General features: G+C 36.5%; 1 protein-coding gene across 1 annotated transcript in view; it reads left to right on the plus strand.

Moving 5' to 3' along the window:
* Nucleotides 1-18726, plus strand: part of TTC6 (tetratricopeptide repeat domain 6) — a 196595-nt gene that overhangs the window by 167562 nt on the left and 10307 nt on the right. Inside the window, exons 25-28 of the mRNA XM_032593525.1 lie at nt 702-815; nt 3807-3926; nt 9281-9361; nt 15744-15947. Of these exons, the coding sequence (XP_032449416.1) occupies nt 702-815; nt 3807-3926; nt 9281-9361; nt 15744-15947 (519 nt within the window). The remainder of the gene's footprint in view (nt 1-701; nt 816-3806; nt 3927-9280; nt 9362-15743; nt 15948-18726) is intronic.

Raw genomic sequence — 18726 nt, forward strand, 5'->3', positions numbered from 1 at the left:
CACTGAAAACAAAGTCATTGCTTGAGTTTATGATTGATTCTTAAGTGGAAATTACTGGATCAAAGGGTGTGAGCAGTACCATTGATATCTGATACTTCATGGAATACATTGTTTCTCCCTACTTTTCTTTTCTGACCTTTCTTTGTAACTATTTCATATGAAATACTTTGCAAATAATGCCTGAAAGCAAAGGTAAGACCTTGTATTACATGTTAATTCCGTGAAAATTACTATCTATAGAAATGAGTGATCTAAGGTATCAGGAAAGCATCAAAGAGGAAGTGAAGGAGAACATGGGTAGGTAACATGGCGATTATGTGACCTAACAGTAAGAGTGACAGAAGCAAGCTCTGATGAATATTTGCTGGATGAATATGGCTTATTTCTCTTTTACTAATAAGAAGTATAATTTTCTTTTTGCTTTATAGCAATATTGGCAAAAAAATAATCATCTAAGTTAAAGTTGTTTGTATATTGAATTTTATTTGAAGGTAGGAGAAACATTATTATAATAATTCCTATCAAAAGATCTTCTTAATTAACTCTATGAAAAATTAGGTTACTTGTCTTAATTTCAAATGATATGCAGGATGGTTGAATGAGTGTTCAAAAAATTCTGATAGAATCAAGAACTTATTTTACAATTAAATTTCATTCCATTACGATTAACCCTTGTTATCTAATTATTTTTTTCTTTGTAGACTTATAAGCTAGCAATTACAGATTTAACTACAGCTATCAACATGGACAAAAACAGTTACATAGCATTTTATAACAGAGCCTTATGTTATACCAAGATAAGTGAGCTTCGAATGGTAAGATGACCATTTTAGTAAACAACATGTTAACTCATTTGTAAACACATTTAAAGTATGTGTAAAACATGTTCTTCTTATTTCTGTTATAATTTTGAAAAATAATTCCTATGGAAATACACACACACACACACACACACACACACACACACACTTACACACTTGAGAAACCAAAGAACCATTTCAAAGAATATTTAGTGTTTTTGTTGGTCCTCACCAAATATTTTTATACCAATCTCTGCAATGTCAAATGAAAATGACTTTTACAATGCTTATATAAGCATTTGAAGGCATTTATAAATTAAAATATATTGCATAATTCTCACTTGAGTAAATGTTTCTACTGATACACTGCTTGCAGAATTTTTAAGCAGTGATCACTAGCAATATTGTTGCTTTAAAATCTCAACATTAGCCAGAAGAGTTTGTCAGGGTGTTTTTTGGTTTTTGTTTGTTTGTTTGTTCGTTTGTTTGTTTTGTACACTGTTCAGACGATGGGCACAGCAGGGAGTTTTGAATGATGGTTTCAAAGCCTGGGACCAGTGACCAGTATTGCCTGTGTATTTATTATGAAGCTGTAACTAAAGGCTACAGTAACCATTTTTCTCAATTTGTCATGATCCACCTTCCACCAGTGCAAGGCCTCTTTTATATTTTCTAATCTTCCCCATCTCTTTCCTACTCTTGTAGGCTTGGTCCTTTTCCAGTCGAGATTCTTCACTGGCCAGCTGGTCTCTGTCTGTTAGTGTGTTCTGTCCCATCCTCTTGCTTCCCTTTCTCTGTTGCCTGCTTGTCTTCCTTTTTTTCTCTCTACTTCCATAGCCAGTGAAACATTCCTTTAAAAAACTACATCACATTCCTGCTGTTCTGTGTGGATACACTCCTCCAATCTCCTTGAAATTTGGACAGTTAAATCTGTTTAAAGCATTTGGAGATTTAGAAATTTATTTGCTATGGAAGGGAAAAAGTTGAGAACCATTTTTTCTACCTAAGGGACTGTAGAATTCCTGGTAACCAGTCTGTCAGGTTTCCTCCAGAAATGTCGACAAATGAATAACTAATTTTTAACAAAGGAGTTGTTAAGATTCTAAGAGCTAATTAAAGGATCATTTATCAGAGAAACCTGCATAGCAGGTGTCTTTGACAACTCCCTCCCCACCCCCATTCCTGCCTTTTCTGGGTAATTCTGAAGCCACAAACAATGGACTGGGTAGGGGCAGGGAACTCCCATTTTTGTTATCTCTGATATATAACAAAGTCAGTGTTCTATGAATGGGAAAAATGTAAAACTACCTAGAGACCTAACTAGAATAATAACATATTGGTTATGTTAGAGCTGCTCTGTACGCAACGCATTTCATCCCATTGAGTCATTTTACAGAGGAGGAAATGAAAGTAGGGAGAAGTTAGAAACACAACCAAGTCCCAGAGAGAGTAGAGACCTGCATTGGTATTCACAGGTTTGTTTGCTTCTGGTTAACAGTCTTTAGGTGGCTTTGTAAAACCATCTGACATCGAGCATGTGGACCGGATGTCATTTAACAGTGTCACCTCCTCTCTTTTTGTCTACCTCCCTGTTTCTCAGGGAGAAACAGTGATTCCTGCCATCACTAGACTGAGGAAACCCAAGTATCTTTCTGTAGAAAATGTACTTAGGCTTTCTTCCAAGATATACTTTCATAAAAACTAACAAAAGGTGAATTCTGCTTTCTACCACCGTGTATTAATATAAGTAACAGTTACCACTTACTTAGGGCTTATTGGGTGACAAACACAGGGCTAAATCCTTTACCAACATAAAGTCAAATATTTTTAAGTGGACTTCTACAACAACAATATGATAAATTACCTCCCAGTTTTGCAGACGAAGAAACTGAGGCTTAGTGTTAAGCAATTTTCCCAAGACTGAAAAGCTAAGTAAAAATAGCAGAGGCACGATCCAAATCCTGCTCATTGACCTTCATGAAATCTCATTTCCCAGCTTCTGTTTCCTCTTGTGTCACATATTCAGTTGCTTAGTGGATCTCTAAGGCATCTTACAGATTTTACATTCTGTTATTCTGTGAAAGGAAAATTGCTAACATTCTAGTTTTGTTTTTGTTTTATAAGTATTACAAATTATTTTTACAGCCCTGGCATAGGCCCACTGATAATTATGTCACAATGAACATATAGGACCTTTAATTGTAAAGTTCTTTTAGACACTTGAGTGCCTAGTAATGAAACACTAGAGAAGGACCAATGAGCAAATAGCAAAATAATATTATTTGCATTTTCAGTTAGTATGTGCTACAAGTATGTAAGTTTTGGCCCTTTTCTGATGAAACCATATGGCTTTTTTGGACAAAATATTCAGCAGGAAAATGAGTTAAAAGATTTAGTTCCAACCCAAATTTGCCATATTCCTGGTACCTGGCATAGAGTAGATGACCAGTAATCTATTAATTTATTAAATCTATTAATTTAAAATCAATATTCATGATTTATTCAACAAAAATTTATCTGATTTCTATTATGTACAGGCACTGAACTAGTTACTGGCTTTACAATGGTGAGCAAAATAGATAAGCTCTACCTCCATAAAACTTAGGTTTCAGTGAGGAAAACAATAAAACACTAAAAATAAATTAAATTTTAAAAGGTAGCAAGTGCTCTGCTTTCATGTCAACAGTCATTTGGTGAAACTACTGAGGTGAGGGAGGGTGTTGCATGCCCCCCCACCAAACCATACACAATAAAAATGCTTAGAAGCATTTCACAGATAACATGTGAAAAGCGAGCAGTGTGGACCATTTATTAAAGCATAGCAGTATCTATAACACTTAGTTAAGGGGACCCTTTAAATCTAAATGACTATTTTTGGCCATAAATGTACGTCATATTAAAGAACTGATGTGAGGTCCTAGTTTGGGCATAAACACGTTTGTTCATAGCCAGTGTAGTGAGACTCTAGAGTTGAATCCAGGTTGTAAGTGGTTATTTTATTTTTAGGCATTAACAGATTATGGCATTGTGCTGCTTCTCGATGCTGGAGAAACTGTGATGTTAAACACTTTCATTAACCGTGGACTCATCTATGTAGAGTTAGAGCAGTATACTTTCGCACTGGAGGTAAACCTTGTTTCCTTGCAAAAATGAACCTACTTGATATTGCATGTTCTGTTCTGAAAACTAGTGAACAAGTTTCTTTTGGTATCAAATGGCAATATTAATGAGCAATAACAACTTTAGCAAGAATTGTATTGAAGTACTTTGAATGAATAAGAGAATCTTTGCCAAGAAATCGTGTATGTTTACTTTGCTTTGATTACAGGGAAACATCTAATATGTAAAAAAAAAAAATGTTTCTGATTTGATGAAGTATCAAAACACTCACCTCCCCCCAGGGAATATTTTGGCTACACACAAAACTCAATTATTTGGCAAATAGAATGATTTACGTATTGATTTATTTTGCTGCTCAGTGATAATTCTTTCTCATTCACAATTTTCCTCATTCCCCATTGACAATATATCAAAATAAATCTGTTTGTTTTGTTTAGGGCAAAAAATAGGTGCTCAAAATAGGCTACTGGGAATAGACTTTTTAGTGGAAACAGGCACTCAGAATTGCAATGGAAGATAGCATCTGTAGTGTATCAGAAGAAAAACGGGTGGTTTAAAATGTATTTTAATAATTAATTATTGGGGCACCAGGGTGGCTCAGTTGGTTAAGCCTCCGACTTCGGCTCAGGTCATGATCTCGCGGTTCATGAGTTCCAGCCCTGCGTCGAGCTCTGTGCTGACAGCTCAGAGCTTGCTTCGGGTTCTCTGTCTCCCTCCCTCTCTGCCCCTCCCCTGCTTGTGCTCTGTCTCGCTCTCTGTCTCTCTCTATCTCTCCCTCTCAAAAATAAACATTAAAAAATTAAAAAAATAATTATTAGTTATAATTAAACAAAATTCACTATTATCATTTTTATCTTATTTGTATTTTCTGTTTTAAATTAATTTTGGAATTGATATGAGGCAAAAATTAAATAGCAATTTGAGGGTTGTAGTTAAATAGTGGCAGTTTTGCTTTTGTGTGTCTGAAGAACCACAACAGAATAATATGGAGTGGAGTGGTTCCTAATTTTTTCACCTCCAGACATGGCTTATATTATTTTCCTATGCCTGGGAGCCATCTTTTGAGATTCTGCCCCCCTCCCCCCCAGAATTACTTATTGTTAAGGAAGTGCCTGAGAAACCTTATTCTAGGCAATTTATAGTGTGATGAAATGCAATTTCAAGATTTGAACTCCTTCAGGTTTTGGTTTTGAGATACACCATTCAGAATTCTCTCAGGTAGGTAGAGCTCCATCACTTCTTTGGAGTAGGCAAGTAAGCTCTGGAACTCTGGGCACCAGTGTTGGGGTGGAGCAAGTGAGGACAGTAGGGGTTGGGGGCAAAATACCTCAGCTGCTGGAGAATTTAATATAGGACCCGTGTTATTTAACAAGTATGTATTTATTTAGTACTTAATAAAATCTTTCAACTAAGAAGTACTGGGGCAAGATTTGAGCTCCGATCTTTCTTGATTCCAAATCCTATGTTCTCTCTGAAAAAGCAGGGTACTGGCATTGGCATTGAAGCCTTGGGAATCAGGAAGACCAGAGTTCCAGTTCTTGAGGACCTCATGGTCTCAGGGGAATCATTCTGGCCCCTTCTCTTTCTTTACCCCACATCTAACTCATGAGCAAGTCCAATCAGCTCTACTGTCGAAGCATATTTTGAATTCATCACTTCTCATTTTTGCCACTGCTGTCCTCCTAATTCAGGCCTTTGCCATCTCTTCCCTGGACTCCTGTAGTAGCTTCTTAATTGCCTTTCTGCTTTTGCTCTTGTTCCTCTACATGCTGTTCTTCACACAGCAGCCAGAGAGACCTCTTAAAAACATAAAGAAGATCAAGTTATTCCTTTGTTCAAAACCTTCCAATGGCTTCCCATCACATTGAGCATAAAATATGAATCCTTGACTATGGCCAGCCAAGACCCTACATGGTCTGACTATTGCCCATTGATCTGCCTTCATGGTCAAATGCTCTTCTTTTCTTCACGCAAGTCACTCCACTCTGGCCTTTTGCTTTTGCTTGGAAATGGCAGGCTCCCTTCCTGCCTCAGAGCCCTCACACAAGCTATTCCCTAAGCAAGCACGGAACACTCTTCCCACTGATCTGTCTGTGGTGCCTATCTTGCTTTCATTTCAGTTTCTGCCCAAATGTGGACTCCTTAGTAAAAAAGACCATAGATTAATTAAAATCCAATGTTTAAAAACTTAAAATAAATCAAAATAAGTCTAGAAAGGGAAAACACAGGGACAGAAAACAGAGAAAACCAGCAGAAAACAAATAATAAAATCGTAGACCTGAATCTAATCATATCAGATGTTACATTAAATGGAAATGGGCAAAATGTGCCAATTAAAATAATGAGAATATCAGATTGGAATTTTTAAAAAGCCCCAACTATATTCTGGCTATAAGAAATATACTTTAAATGATATAAATAGGTAAAAGTCTAGGAAAAAAGCATGCCCTGCAACCACTAATTAAAAGTTAAAACAAGAAAAAAAGAGGTTTTTTTCATGTAAAGTAAAAAACTTAATTTAAAAACTAAATTAAAAAATGCAAGTTGAAAAAAACCCAGTGAAAGTATATGACTTTTAATATTAAGACGGCTAAATAAAACAAGCAAGAGAAACAGTCTTAAAACTGCCCAGGGAAAAATTTTTAGTGGGAGTAATTGATTAATAGTGAGGTTAAGTAGGATGAGTACTGAAAACTTATTAGTTAATTGAAAGTTGTATGACCTTCATAAGAACACGTTGACCAGGAAGTAGAATGCAGCATTTAGACTGGCATTATTTAGGAAGTTAATAGTTAAGCTGGTTGGATTAAGAACATTTGTTTATCCCTTTGTCCTCTTGAAAACCTACCAGGAAGACAGTAAAGGAATAAAAAATATATAATTCCACAAAGTTCAAGATAGTGGAAAAGAGTTGTTCATGGCACCCCAAACTACTACTCAAGATTTTAATACCTCAAACTTAAAAATAAATGAGTACCAAGGTTCCTACACTTGAGTGAAGTAAAACAGAGACTGAAACCAACAAATGCATGGCCATAGGTATATGGGATGGTGGCAGGAGGTGTGAGGTGCATGGAGTGATGGTGTAAGATAGCTAAGTATTATCCTATGGTGGAAGTTAAACCTGATAGGATACTCATGTTATTTAGAAATTGGAAGGTAAATAGCAAAACAAAAAACAGCAAGTTGTAAAAAGAATTGCCTCTGGGGAGTGGGAATCAAGTAAGGAGAGGGGGAACAGGAGGTCACTGTAAGCTTTCTAGTTTTATTAGACCCTATACACTGTATACACGGGTTGCTTTGATAAGAATAAAAATAAATAAACAACAAATGTCTTTAGAGGCAGTTTACAAATTACAAAATAAAATTGGCCTTATTTTTTTCTTAATTTTTTTAATGTTTATTATATATATTTAAGAGAGAGAGACAGAGAACGAGCAGAGTAAGGCAGAGAGAGAGGGAGACACAGAATCTGAAGCAGGCTTCAGGCTCTGAGCTGTCAGCACAGAGCCCAACACGGGGCTCGACCTCACGAACAATGAGATCATGACCTGAGCTGAAGTTGGACACTCAACCAACTAAGCCACATGGGCACCCCTAAAATTGGCCTTATTAAACAACAAGTAGAAGTTGAGGGAATGTGGAGACATGGCAGCCATTGGTGTTGACCATGCTTTCAAGGAGATGTTCTTTCGAGGACAAGAACTAGAATGACAGGGCATGTGTAGTTTGATAGTGGGAGGATTGAGGGAAGGCACGTTAGGGTGGGGCAGTGAGACAGGGATTAAAGGTACAGAAAACAGCAGGACTATGATGGAGCAGGTATCCAGAAGAGACAGGAACGAATGAGGTCCCAGCCCACCCTCTGACACAGAAAGCAAGACAGTGTGGGTGAAGGTCTTTACAAATAAACTCAAATCAGTGGAGGGAATGAGAGTTGGGACTTTGCTTTGTGTAAAAATGACTTGGCGTGGTTTGTTATTTATGATCTCCATATTAAAGAAAAGATTAATGCAGATGAGAAAAATAATAAAAATGCTGATAGCTTTATTTTGAGTAATGCTAACAGTCATCATTTATGTCTATTGCTGATCATTAATGTCTAATTACCATATAGTGTAATAATGGTTATATATATAAAGTCAGGTTGACATTTATAAATTTTATCTGATTACAAAACGGAAATTGGTATTCTCAACCTTTTAGGTTTATGATCACTCCCCACAACTCCTCAAATCAATAGGAACATTTAAGCAAATCTCACACTTACAAATTTGCCTCTATTTTAGCCAAATGATCCTTCTAGAGGAGTTAGCTACCAGCATATTTGATTAGATTATATTTGATTAGACAATGACTTTCTTATTTTCTCCCGAATATTTCCATTTGGTATCAAAATTTACTTCAGGAATCTAAGTGGGGAATCCATATTCGTGGGTTGGTCTCGGTAACTAATACCTTCCTCCCCCAGTAGGATCGCAGAATGCTCATTTGACCCCACTACTCCATCTTTCACCCCAGTAGTTGCAGAAAACTCATTCTATCCCCAAAAGACAGCCAGCTTCCTCCCTCTGGCACAGCCCTGGAAGGTTTGTGGAAGAAAGATGGGAAGGAGATAGAAAAGGGGGAACAGAGAAGACAGGGAGACGATCTGTTAAGCTTAGCCCATCTCCAGCACCTACTAGAGGACAACGTTAGGGCCACAGCATCAGATTTAGCACTTTTAATTCTCTTAACAACCTCTTCCCCAGGGTCATTCAGGTCTATCCTAGCTGACTTCTCTAACTCAAAATCGTGGGGTTAGAGTTTACATTGTTCCCTCTCAGGAGGCTTCTAGGATTCCTGCACAAAATGATACACTCCTTCCCAGAAGTGTGGATTCCAAAGGTAGGAGTAGCCTTAGCTAATCCACATGAAAGGCCCAGTTATACGCTTTAACTGGGCCTGAGTATCTGCTTGTCTTATAGACGTGTATTGCCAAAGCATGTCTCCAAGTGAATTTCTCTTTCTATCTAGATGAGGATGTTTCTGGTGATGTGCACTCAGAAAACAAAAACAAAAACAAAAAACAATTAAAAGAAAGCAAATGAAATATCTCCTTACACACATCAGGGCAAAACCACAAGGAAAGTGGAGACTAGTAGCGTAAGATTCCGAGTGAGTTTTCAGTTATGGGTTTCCTCTGCTCCATCGATTCTCACTAGCTGTGATACTAAGAGGAAAAAAAAAGTTTTAGGAAGATGTATATTTTTAATGCTTGTGTTAAGTATGTTCATGGTAGAATCAAAGTTAGAAGGAAGTTTAAGAAAGCACAGAAGATCATGCTGCAAAATTAACAAAGCCCTGTAAAACTGTTTCAGGATTTTAAACAAGCTGCGCTGATAAGCAAGACTAATGTGAGCCTTTGTCAAGCCACTGCCATGTGCCATCACAGGTACGGAGTGCAATGTATGTTGACATGAAAGCAGGTAGGACCAACAAATTTATAGTAATGATAGAAGAACAGAAGAAACAGAGGAAAATGTTGTGGAAGTAACAGAGTACAAAAATGGGGAGAGACACGAAGCCTCCCTATAAAGTAGTGGGGGGGCACACCTGAATGTGTCATTAGCACCCTTCTACCTTCCAATAAGTGATTTAGCCAAGTGTAGAAGAAAATACCTGTATCATGGCATTGTGGTACCCACCTGCTACACCCCAGGACAGGACCTTGGTAATATACTGAATAAAATCATGTATAGCTTGAAATAGCTAAAAATAAAATCAAATTAATTAATTTTGTTCATAAAATGGAACTAGCTTTTAAAAAGCATGTTTCTTAGAAGAGAGGGTGATTTCAAAAAGTAATACATTTTCAAGAATATTTTGCATTTAGAAAACATAGTTCTAAATCTAAAACCAATTACAATAATACCAGTAAATATCCACAAAATACAATGAAATCTGCAAAAAAAAAACCCCCATATTACTAAAACATTGTTACCTGTTTCTGGGGATATTATAAAAATAAGTAAGTTATAGAAGGGGAGAAAAGAGCAGTTACATAGGCTAAAATACAGATGGTGATCAGTTAATAACTTAGATAGTATTGGGGGTACCTGGGTGGCTTAATCAGTTAAGTGTGTCTGACTTCGGCTCAGGTCATGATCTCACGGTTGGCGAGTTCGAGCCCTGTGTTGGGCTCTGTGCTAACAGCTCGGAGCCTGGAGCCTGTTTCAGATTCTGTGTTTCCCTCTCTCTCTGCCCCTACCCCACTCACGCTCTCTGTCTTTCTCTCTCTAAAAAATAAATAAACACTGAAAAAAACTTAGATAGTATTAGAGTAGATATATTTTGTTAACTATAGTGTTTCTACATATACATTTAGCATCTAAAAATTAATTTCTGGTCATTTTGCTTTTAAAAGCATAGAGGTTCACACATGAAGATTTTAATGTGGAATAAAATGTATTTGAGTAAGTAATAGTTTACAGCATTATTTTTCATGAAACAATAGCAATTAATTGGAAGGGAAATTAGGATATTCATAAATTATATAGACTAAGCTGTGTAAATATCCAATATAGAGAATAGAATACAGTTTGAATTATTTAGGAAATCAACATTCTATTTTTCCTTTTAGGACATAGGTAGTACAGCTACATTTCCCTGTGAGAGTAAGACTTTTTTTTTTTTTTTTTAACAAACATAGTAATCTAATAACTGGTACTTGTGAAAGGCATCACTGAGTTAAAAAGCATTTATTTTTCTATAGACAGCAAAACATAGTCACACCACTGTCTGTGTTAATCCAGCAACCTTTGCATAACCCATCTCTTTAGGTAATTGTCATTCTTAAAGAGAGATGGACTAATGATGACTGATGTGTTTGTTTTGGTGGGTGAGTGCAGACCAAAAATGTCTGAGGTCATTGTATTCTCTTAAAATTAAAAAAAAAGACTCCAAAATTTTTCCTAACCTCATTCCTATGTTTAGCAACTATTAGAGACAGTAAAGTTCTCTCTCTGTCAGTTCCCGATCTCTTTTATGAAATGTAATCACTGAGTCTATATGGCAGAGCCTCCTTAAGCTGATACTGCTTTGCAATTCCAAATAACCCAACTTTCATCAGCCGACTGGAATCTCTATTGTCCTTTAATAAAAGTAGAATTTAAATCAACAGTAAAGCCCTGATAACTCAACAGTCCCAATTCCATGTGGTTTCAGTTTTACTGAATTTGGCAATAAGGAATGTTTAGTGATTGGTTGTATTTATTTCAGGAAACGTATTTTTGCTTTTCAAGGTATGCCATAACATACTTTTACCACAGCAGCATGGTTTCTAAGTACTGAGATTCATTATTGATGTCTTCTAGCGGGGAAAGTAAAAGTTTTTTCATTTGGAAAATTCAAAAAAAAGAAAAAGGAATAAATCTTTAAATTTTAGGACTTTGATCTTTGAACTCATGGGGTTGCAGACTTTTGAAGTATGCCTTTGTATATCTCTGGCTCTCACTCTTGTCGTTGCTAGGAGACAACATTCCTTAGGCTGAATATCCTACTTGTTGTCCAATTTGGTCACTAAGAGTGTTATGGTAGAGTTAATTTTTAGATCTCTTTGAGAAAGCCACCTTCAGATTAAAAAAAAAAAATGGCACAGAGAGAAAGCCTGATTTACTCAGAATTATATATCCTATCCACTTTTTACTCTGGCACATTTATTTTCCTATTCTTACATTTGCATAAAATGTTTTTGAATCCTGGACTCTGCAAACCACATTCTTTAGTTTTGGGAGGTATTTATGATTTATTTGTACAACTCAGTAGCGCACATCTGGTCACGTATGTGATTAATTTGAAGATGCAGTGGACCTTTGTGTCTGTGGCCTCACCTGCACACTCAGCACATGGTCCATAGTTATGGACATTGTAATGAAAATCATGCATCTTCCCTAGTGATCACGTTATTTTTAAATTTATAAAAGCACATTTTAGTTTAGAAAAACTAATTTAATATACTTTTATATATATTTGTAATTGATGCTTAACAATTTATGTTTTGATTAATATGTATCCTGATAGAACATAGATACTCTACCAGTTGTTTACTATTGTTTCCCAATTGTTTAACTACATGTGATTATTTAACAAGAGCTTCAATCTAGGATATTGTGTGATATTCACATCTTCAGAAAAAGGAAATTGCTATGTCTATAGTGGTATCTGTGTCATTTCTTTTTCTGTCTCTGGGAAGACAGAAGTCTCTGGGAAGTCTCTGGTTTTGGCACTGTCCACCTCCTCTGGACTTAATTTTTAGTCATTGTCAGCTTTGAAGAACTTGCGAGGTGTCTTTCAAAGTTCCTTTCCAGCTTTAAGCTTTAATAATTACTTACTTAGCCTGAATAGACTAGGTGCTCATTAAACTTTAGGGCTGATAACTAGATAGGTATAGAAAAATAGCTTTGATTTATTGCCTCATTTTTTCTTTTAAAATTTGTTAGTTTAGGGACACCTGGGTAGCTCAGTTAGTTAGGCATCTGACTTTTGATTTCTGTTCAGGTATGCTCTCACAGTTTGTGGGTTCAAGCCCCATGTCAGGCTCTGTGCTGACAGTGCAGAGCCTGCTTGAGATTCTCTCTCTCTCTCTCTCTCTCTCTCTCTGCCCCTCCCCAGCTCATGCTCTCTCTCTCTCTCTCAAAATAAATATCTGATAAGGGGTTAATATCTAATATATATAAAGAATTTATACAACTCAACGCCAACCCCTCCCTCCCCCAAATAATTAGATCAAAAATAGGCAGGGAACTTGCATAGATATTTTTCCAAAGAAAACATACAGATGCCAAAGGGTACATGAAAAGATGCTCAACATCACTTATCATCAGGGACATGCAACTCAAAACCACAATGAGAGATTACCTCACACCAGTCAGAATGGCTAGTACCAAAAAGACAAGAAATAACAAGTGTTGGCGAGGATGTGGACAAAAGGGAACCCTCATGGTGCACTGTTTAGAATGTAAATTGGTACAACCAGTGTGGAAAACATTAAGGAATTTCCTTAAAAAATTAAAAATAGAAATACCATATGATCCAGTGATTCCATTACTTTACCCAAAGAAAACAAAAACATTAATTTGAAAAGATCTGTGCAGCCCTATGTTTATTGCAGCATATTTACAATAACCAAGATATGGAAGTAACCCAAATGCCCTTCAATAGATGAATGGATAAAGAATATGTGGTACACACACACACACACACACACACACACACACACACTGGAATTACTCAGCCATAAAAAAGAATGCCATTTGCAACAACATAGATGGGCCTAGAGGGTATTATGTTAAGTCGAATACATCAGGCAGAGAATGATAAATGTGGAAGTTAAAAAACAAAACAAATGAGCAAACAAACAAAAACAGAAACAGACTCCTAACTACAGAGAACAAATTGGTGGTTTCCAGAAAGGACAGGGATGGGGAATGGGCAAAATAGGTGAAGGGGATTGAGAGGTACAAAGGAAAACAGAATGCGTTATCCACTTTTAGAATGATTCCTGTAAGCAGTGAGACTGCAGCCTCAGGCATTGTTACCCTATATTCAGTGAACTTTTACCTCTCCAATAGTGCCAGTAATCAGGAGAGAAGCACAATTTCACTGTAAACTACTGAGGGAAGTGAACCTGTGTTTTCTTAGTAGCAATCCACAGAGAGAACTCAGTGGGTACCAACTGACTCATGTATGTGAATGTTCACTTTTGCCTGCCTATACTAGAAGGAAGGACTAGCTAGCTTCCTGGTATTTCACTGTTGATTCTTGTATGATCTTCTGACAGAACACCTGATGCCCCATGTTTGGGGAGTGTTTGCCAAAACATGCAGCAAATATCCTAAGTACCACAATTATTCTTCATGGCTTAGGCAGTAAACAATATTGAATCACGTTGTGAGAAACTGAATTGCTTTTCAGCCTCAAACTGAATTCTTTCTCAAACCTTATGAATACATCAAGGGGAAAGTCTCAGCCAAAATCTAGTCTTAACAACTTTCCAACACTTTGTAATAGAACTCAGGTTCAGTTTTCTACAGACCATAGTATCCAACTCCAATAGCTATTTATTTTTACGGTTGCTTTCTATTTATGGTATGAAATATTAATTTTCTACTTATGCGATTGAAATTAAGTTGTCTTTTAAAATAAATCGAGTTAAGGGGTGCCTGGGTGGCTCAGTCGGTTAAGCGTCTGACTTTGGCTCAGGTCATGATCTCACAGTTTGTGAGTTTGTGAGTTTGTGAGTCAGGCTCTGTGCTGACAGCTCGGAGCCTACAGCCTGCTTCACATTCTGTCTTCCTCTCTCTCTGCCCCTACCCCACTCATGCTGTCTCTCTCTCTCTCTCTCTCTCTCTCAAAAATAAACATTAAAAAAATAGAGTTAAGTAAAAAACAGTGATTTGGCCTAAAGAAAAATGTTCAGTAAATGATAGCGTAGGTAGAACATAGGGCAGCTGTCACAAAGGAGGGGCTGAAGTTTGGGGAACACTATAAAGAGATATTCCTGAGTAATATCTAGGAGATGACAGTCTCTAGAATAGTTTCCCTGGGCTCCATGTATTTTATGAAGGAAAAATTAGTAAAGTAGTGGTGCATCTTGTTAAATTTTGAGACCGTTTTGAGAAGTAATGAAGAAGAGGCTGGGAGAAAGATGGCCATCTTTATTGAGGGTTTCTTTGCTCAGTGGTTTTCACACATGCTCATTTGCTCTTCAGAACAGTTTTGAAAAATTAATATTCATTTACACATTCAGGTTTAGGTCTGAGCTTTCTTCTGACTACACTGTTGAGATATCAGATCTTGTGCACCAACAGCAGGTAGATTTAAAGCAAAGAATGTGAGCAGAGATGACCACATGAAAAAGCGTGACGTTTGAGGTTATGGTTTACCCAAGTCTGAATCCTAGATATTGCACACTGTTGAACGTCACTATGCTATTTACTGCACACAGACTTTTCTGAGCCATTTTCTTTTCATCTACAAAATGTAGAAAATTATAACTAGCTTAAGAATTGTTGGAGGGATTAAGTGAAATAGCATAGGTAAAGCATTTAGCACAGTACGTGGTATGTAAGAAGTTACTCAGTGTTAGCTCCCTCATTCTAGAGACTGAATATAATTATTAGATATGCATATACGATGGAAAAGTGACTATATCTGCCCAAGAACAAATATTTGATTATTTTACTAGCTCTCATCCTACCACAAGAGAATAATTAGGGATGAGAGATAGAGTTATCATTTATTCACATGTGTTCCCAAGTTAATAAATAGAATGCATTTCACTTTTTTTTCTTTTCTCCTTTCCTGGTGTCATAAAGAAAGCATTTCCCTTTATAGAAGATCTGATATAGGCCTGCCATGTGATAAAAATTTGGTTCCTTTCATTGTATAAGGAAATGTGAAATACATAAATACATTTATTTTAATCTGATTTAAATAGTGTATTTTCATCATTAATAGTGTATGTTTTTCTGTACTGGCCACTGATAGCTGTTAAAAACAAGTTCGGGAATGCCATTCATACTTGTATAGTTCTGAAAAAAGAACTTTAGAATATCATCCCAACATATTCTGCCTTTTTCCTTTCACCAAAATCTTCAAAGACCCTGTCAGTCTTCCTTAGGTCATATGAACTCATGTACTCACTTCCTATGATGGATAATAAAAATGAAAGATTTTTTTTATAAGGGTCAATGCAAATCTTCATGGGTAAATTATATACAGAAAAGCACTTAGAAAATTCATCAGAAAGCATCAATATTTTCATTTATTTTCAGAAATAAGGAGTTTGAAGAAGCTGTTGATTTCTTCACCTGGGCTCTTAAAATTGATCCATGTTTTCTGGATGCTTATGTTGGACGGGGAAATTCTTACATGGAATACGGCCATGATGAAGCTACCAAACAAGCACAGAAGGACTTTCTTAAAGTGTTGCGCATTAATCCAACATACACAAAAGCCAGAATTAGTTTAGGCTATAATTTACAGGTAGTATTCTATAATAACATATTAGTTCATAAAAATTCCTTTTGGAAAAAGGAGAAGAATATATTTGGCCCTTTACTGGTGATTAGGATACATGTTACTTCCTTGGTTATGTACATTTTACCTTTCCCTTAAGGTTAGAGCAGCAGTGAGAAGCGAGGGTTTATTAGTCACAGGGAGGCTGCCTGGGGACCACACCCAGGGGCCTGGTGCAAAGTGAGGTGATGACCCTTCAAACCTGAGATTCCTTAACACCTGTGCCCTGCCTTACCTTACCCCCACACTTACATCTTTTGAAATTTGCCTGATGGGTTTCACATATAACAAACCTGGCTAACATTTGTTTCACTAACCTGTATTGGACCCCAGAGCTATTGTCCTGTTGAATTAATGAAAAGCTAACGGGTGAGAATAAGCAATGGGTGAGAGTTTTGAAGTGGACTTTAGCCATACAATGGGTCAGATAACCACTGTACAGGGATTCAGGTCATCTTCCAAATGGCAGTGAGTGAGAACTTACTGGGCAGGCAAGAGACTAGGTGTTTGTCCTTTCAGCAAGATGGGAAAGTATTACTCTCTGTGTCACTACACAGGTCTCTGAGTGGTTTCTGGAACACACTGACCTGACCCATGCACTCACGAACCTATTTGCACTAATAAAATATGTAGCAACATCCTTGGAATAAAGTGCTAAGTGTGCTTTATATTCCATGAAGAGGAACTGAGTAATTAAAATTTTCTTCTCTTTTTTAAAATCTTTTTTCAATATTCAAAATTTTAGATAATGGACAACAAATATGTTCAAAATATTGTAATTTGCAGAAATTCATATTAATAATCTGCAATTACAGTTGATTTTTTTAAATTTGAAAATAAATGAGTTTGGCTGATCTAATAATATTAATAATATTGGAGTTGATTGTTAGGATTGGCAGCTATAGTGAAGTGTGCCCAAGAACTTATAATAAGGGAAATAAGATGGCCCTCTGAGACTTAAACATAAAATTAGCCATTATTGGATCACAGTATAAATTTGCAAAGTCAGTTTGAAGAGACAGGATGACTTCCAAAGCTGCTAGAGCTGATTGCAATCCAATGAAATGTGTTAACATTGTCATGCATCGCATTCAAAAGGCATTTTACTGAGCACCTAATATAGGATAAGAATTGCTCTAGGCCTAGTGATATGCAGTAAACCAAATATACTTGGTTCTTCTTTTAGAGTTTACTGCCTACTAGAGAGATGAGTATCAAGCAATCATGTGAATAATTATTTAATTATACTTATGATAAGTGCCACAAAGGAAAAAGATGTGTTTTAGGACAACTTCTAACAAGTGAACTTAGATTTGTTGAAGGGGTAAGGGAGGGCGTTTTGAGAAATTAACAATTAAAGGGAGTGTGAAAGACTAGTAATCAGTCAGAGTTAAGAATTGGGGCTAAGACACAGTGAACAACCCATTAGAAAGTCTTGTGAAAAAACAGAGGGCCGAAGTGGATGGAATGTTGCGGGAAGAACAGAGTGTTGTAGGACAAGGCTAGAGAATTGGAAAATGACTGGAGGTGAAGGCCTTTCAGGCCAGTTAAAAATGCTAATATAATTAACCAAAGAAGTGACATCAGAGTTTTGTTTTATGAAGATCTCACTTTGTATATATCAACCTGAAAGAAGATTGAGAAACATCAGTATGAGGAAGGATTGAGTCAGGAAAGGAAGGACTTAGAAGAGTTACAGAGGTTCATCCAATTTCTGCTCAGGGGAAAGAGTAACCATTTGTTCAACAAAGATTTCTCTACTGTGTGCCTAGCACTAGCGAGATAGAAGTTAGCCAAAACAGATGTCAGAAACAGATGACAGATATCCTGTTGTGAGGCTGTCTGCAGCTGAATATTCTTATTCTTGTTTCTCAAATGAATTTGTCGTGACAGTGTTGATTTTCACATAATTTGTACAGAGGCAGAAGATTTGCTGGTTAAACAGTGTATAGTTAAAATATTAGTTTTATGTAAGAGTCACTGGGCTCAGTTTGGTGTGTGTGGGGCAGCTTCTGGCAAGGTGGATTTTTAACCTATGAGAATAAAGGACAGACTCTGGACCTCCATGAATTTATCAGCTCACTGCCTTATGGTGATGAGGTATTTAGTTGCTAGCTGGTCTTCCCTTGGAAATACTTGGACATTCTTTCAGTTAACAGCACCCCTCTCCTAACCTTTGTTCTTATTTTCCAGTTGGTGCTAAGGTTTGTATGAACAGATACTTGGTAGATTTGAATGCATTTTTCCATGAAATATGTATAGTGATTCTAAAATTCTAGATGCTGGTAAAATCTGTCAAAATAGGTTTTACACTATTAGTTTATTCTCAACACATTTATTTTGTTATTTTCATTATGTATATGTTATGTATAGCTGGAGATTCAATGCCAAGGAATAAATACAATCCCTACCTGTGTGTGTATGGAGCTCAAGTAAACCTCATGGTGGTGATTGTCAGAAGCGTTAGTGTTCTCCAAGATTGGCATAAGAGATGACTCTGACAAGTAGATTTATTTTAATTAATTAAAATGTTAGTATAAATACTTAGAGGTAATTTAGTCAATTGAGTGCACTCACAGTACAGTCTACTTCTTTTTTTTTTTTTAATATCTTGGATTTAGCACAATATAAATTGGCCCTTACTGAAGGCTTTAACTGATTAAGTTAGAACCATAAACATTTGTCACATTATAGACAATTTCTAACTTGTCATGTTATAGACAATTTCTAACTTCATGTAAATGAA

Source organism: Lynx canadensis, chromosome B3 (genome assembly GCF_007474595.2).
Source record: "Lynx canadensis isolate LIC74 chromosome B3, mLynCan4.pri.v2, whole genome shotgun sequence".
Classification (NCBI taxonomy): domain Eukaryota; kingdom Metazoa; phylum Chordata; class Mammalia; order Carnivora; family Felidae; genus Lynx; species Lynx canadensis.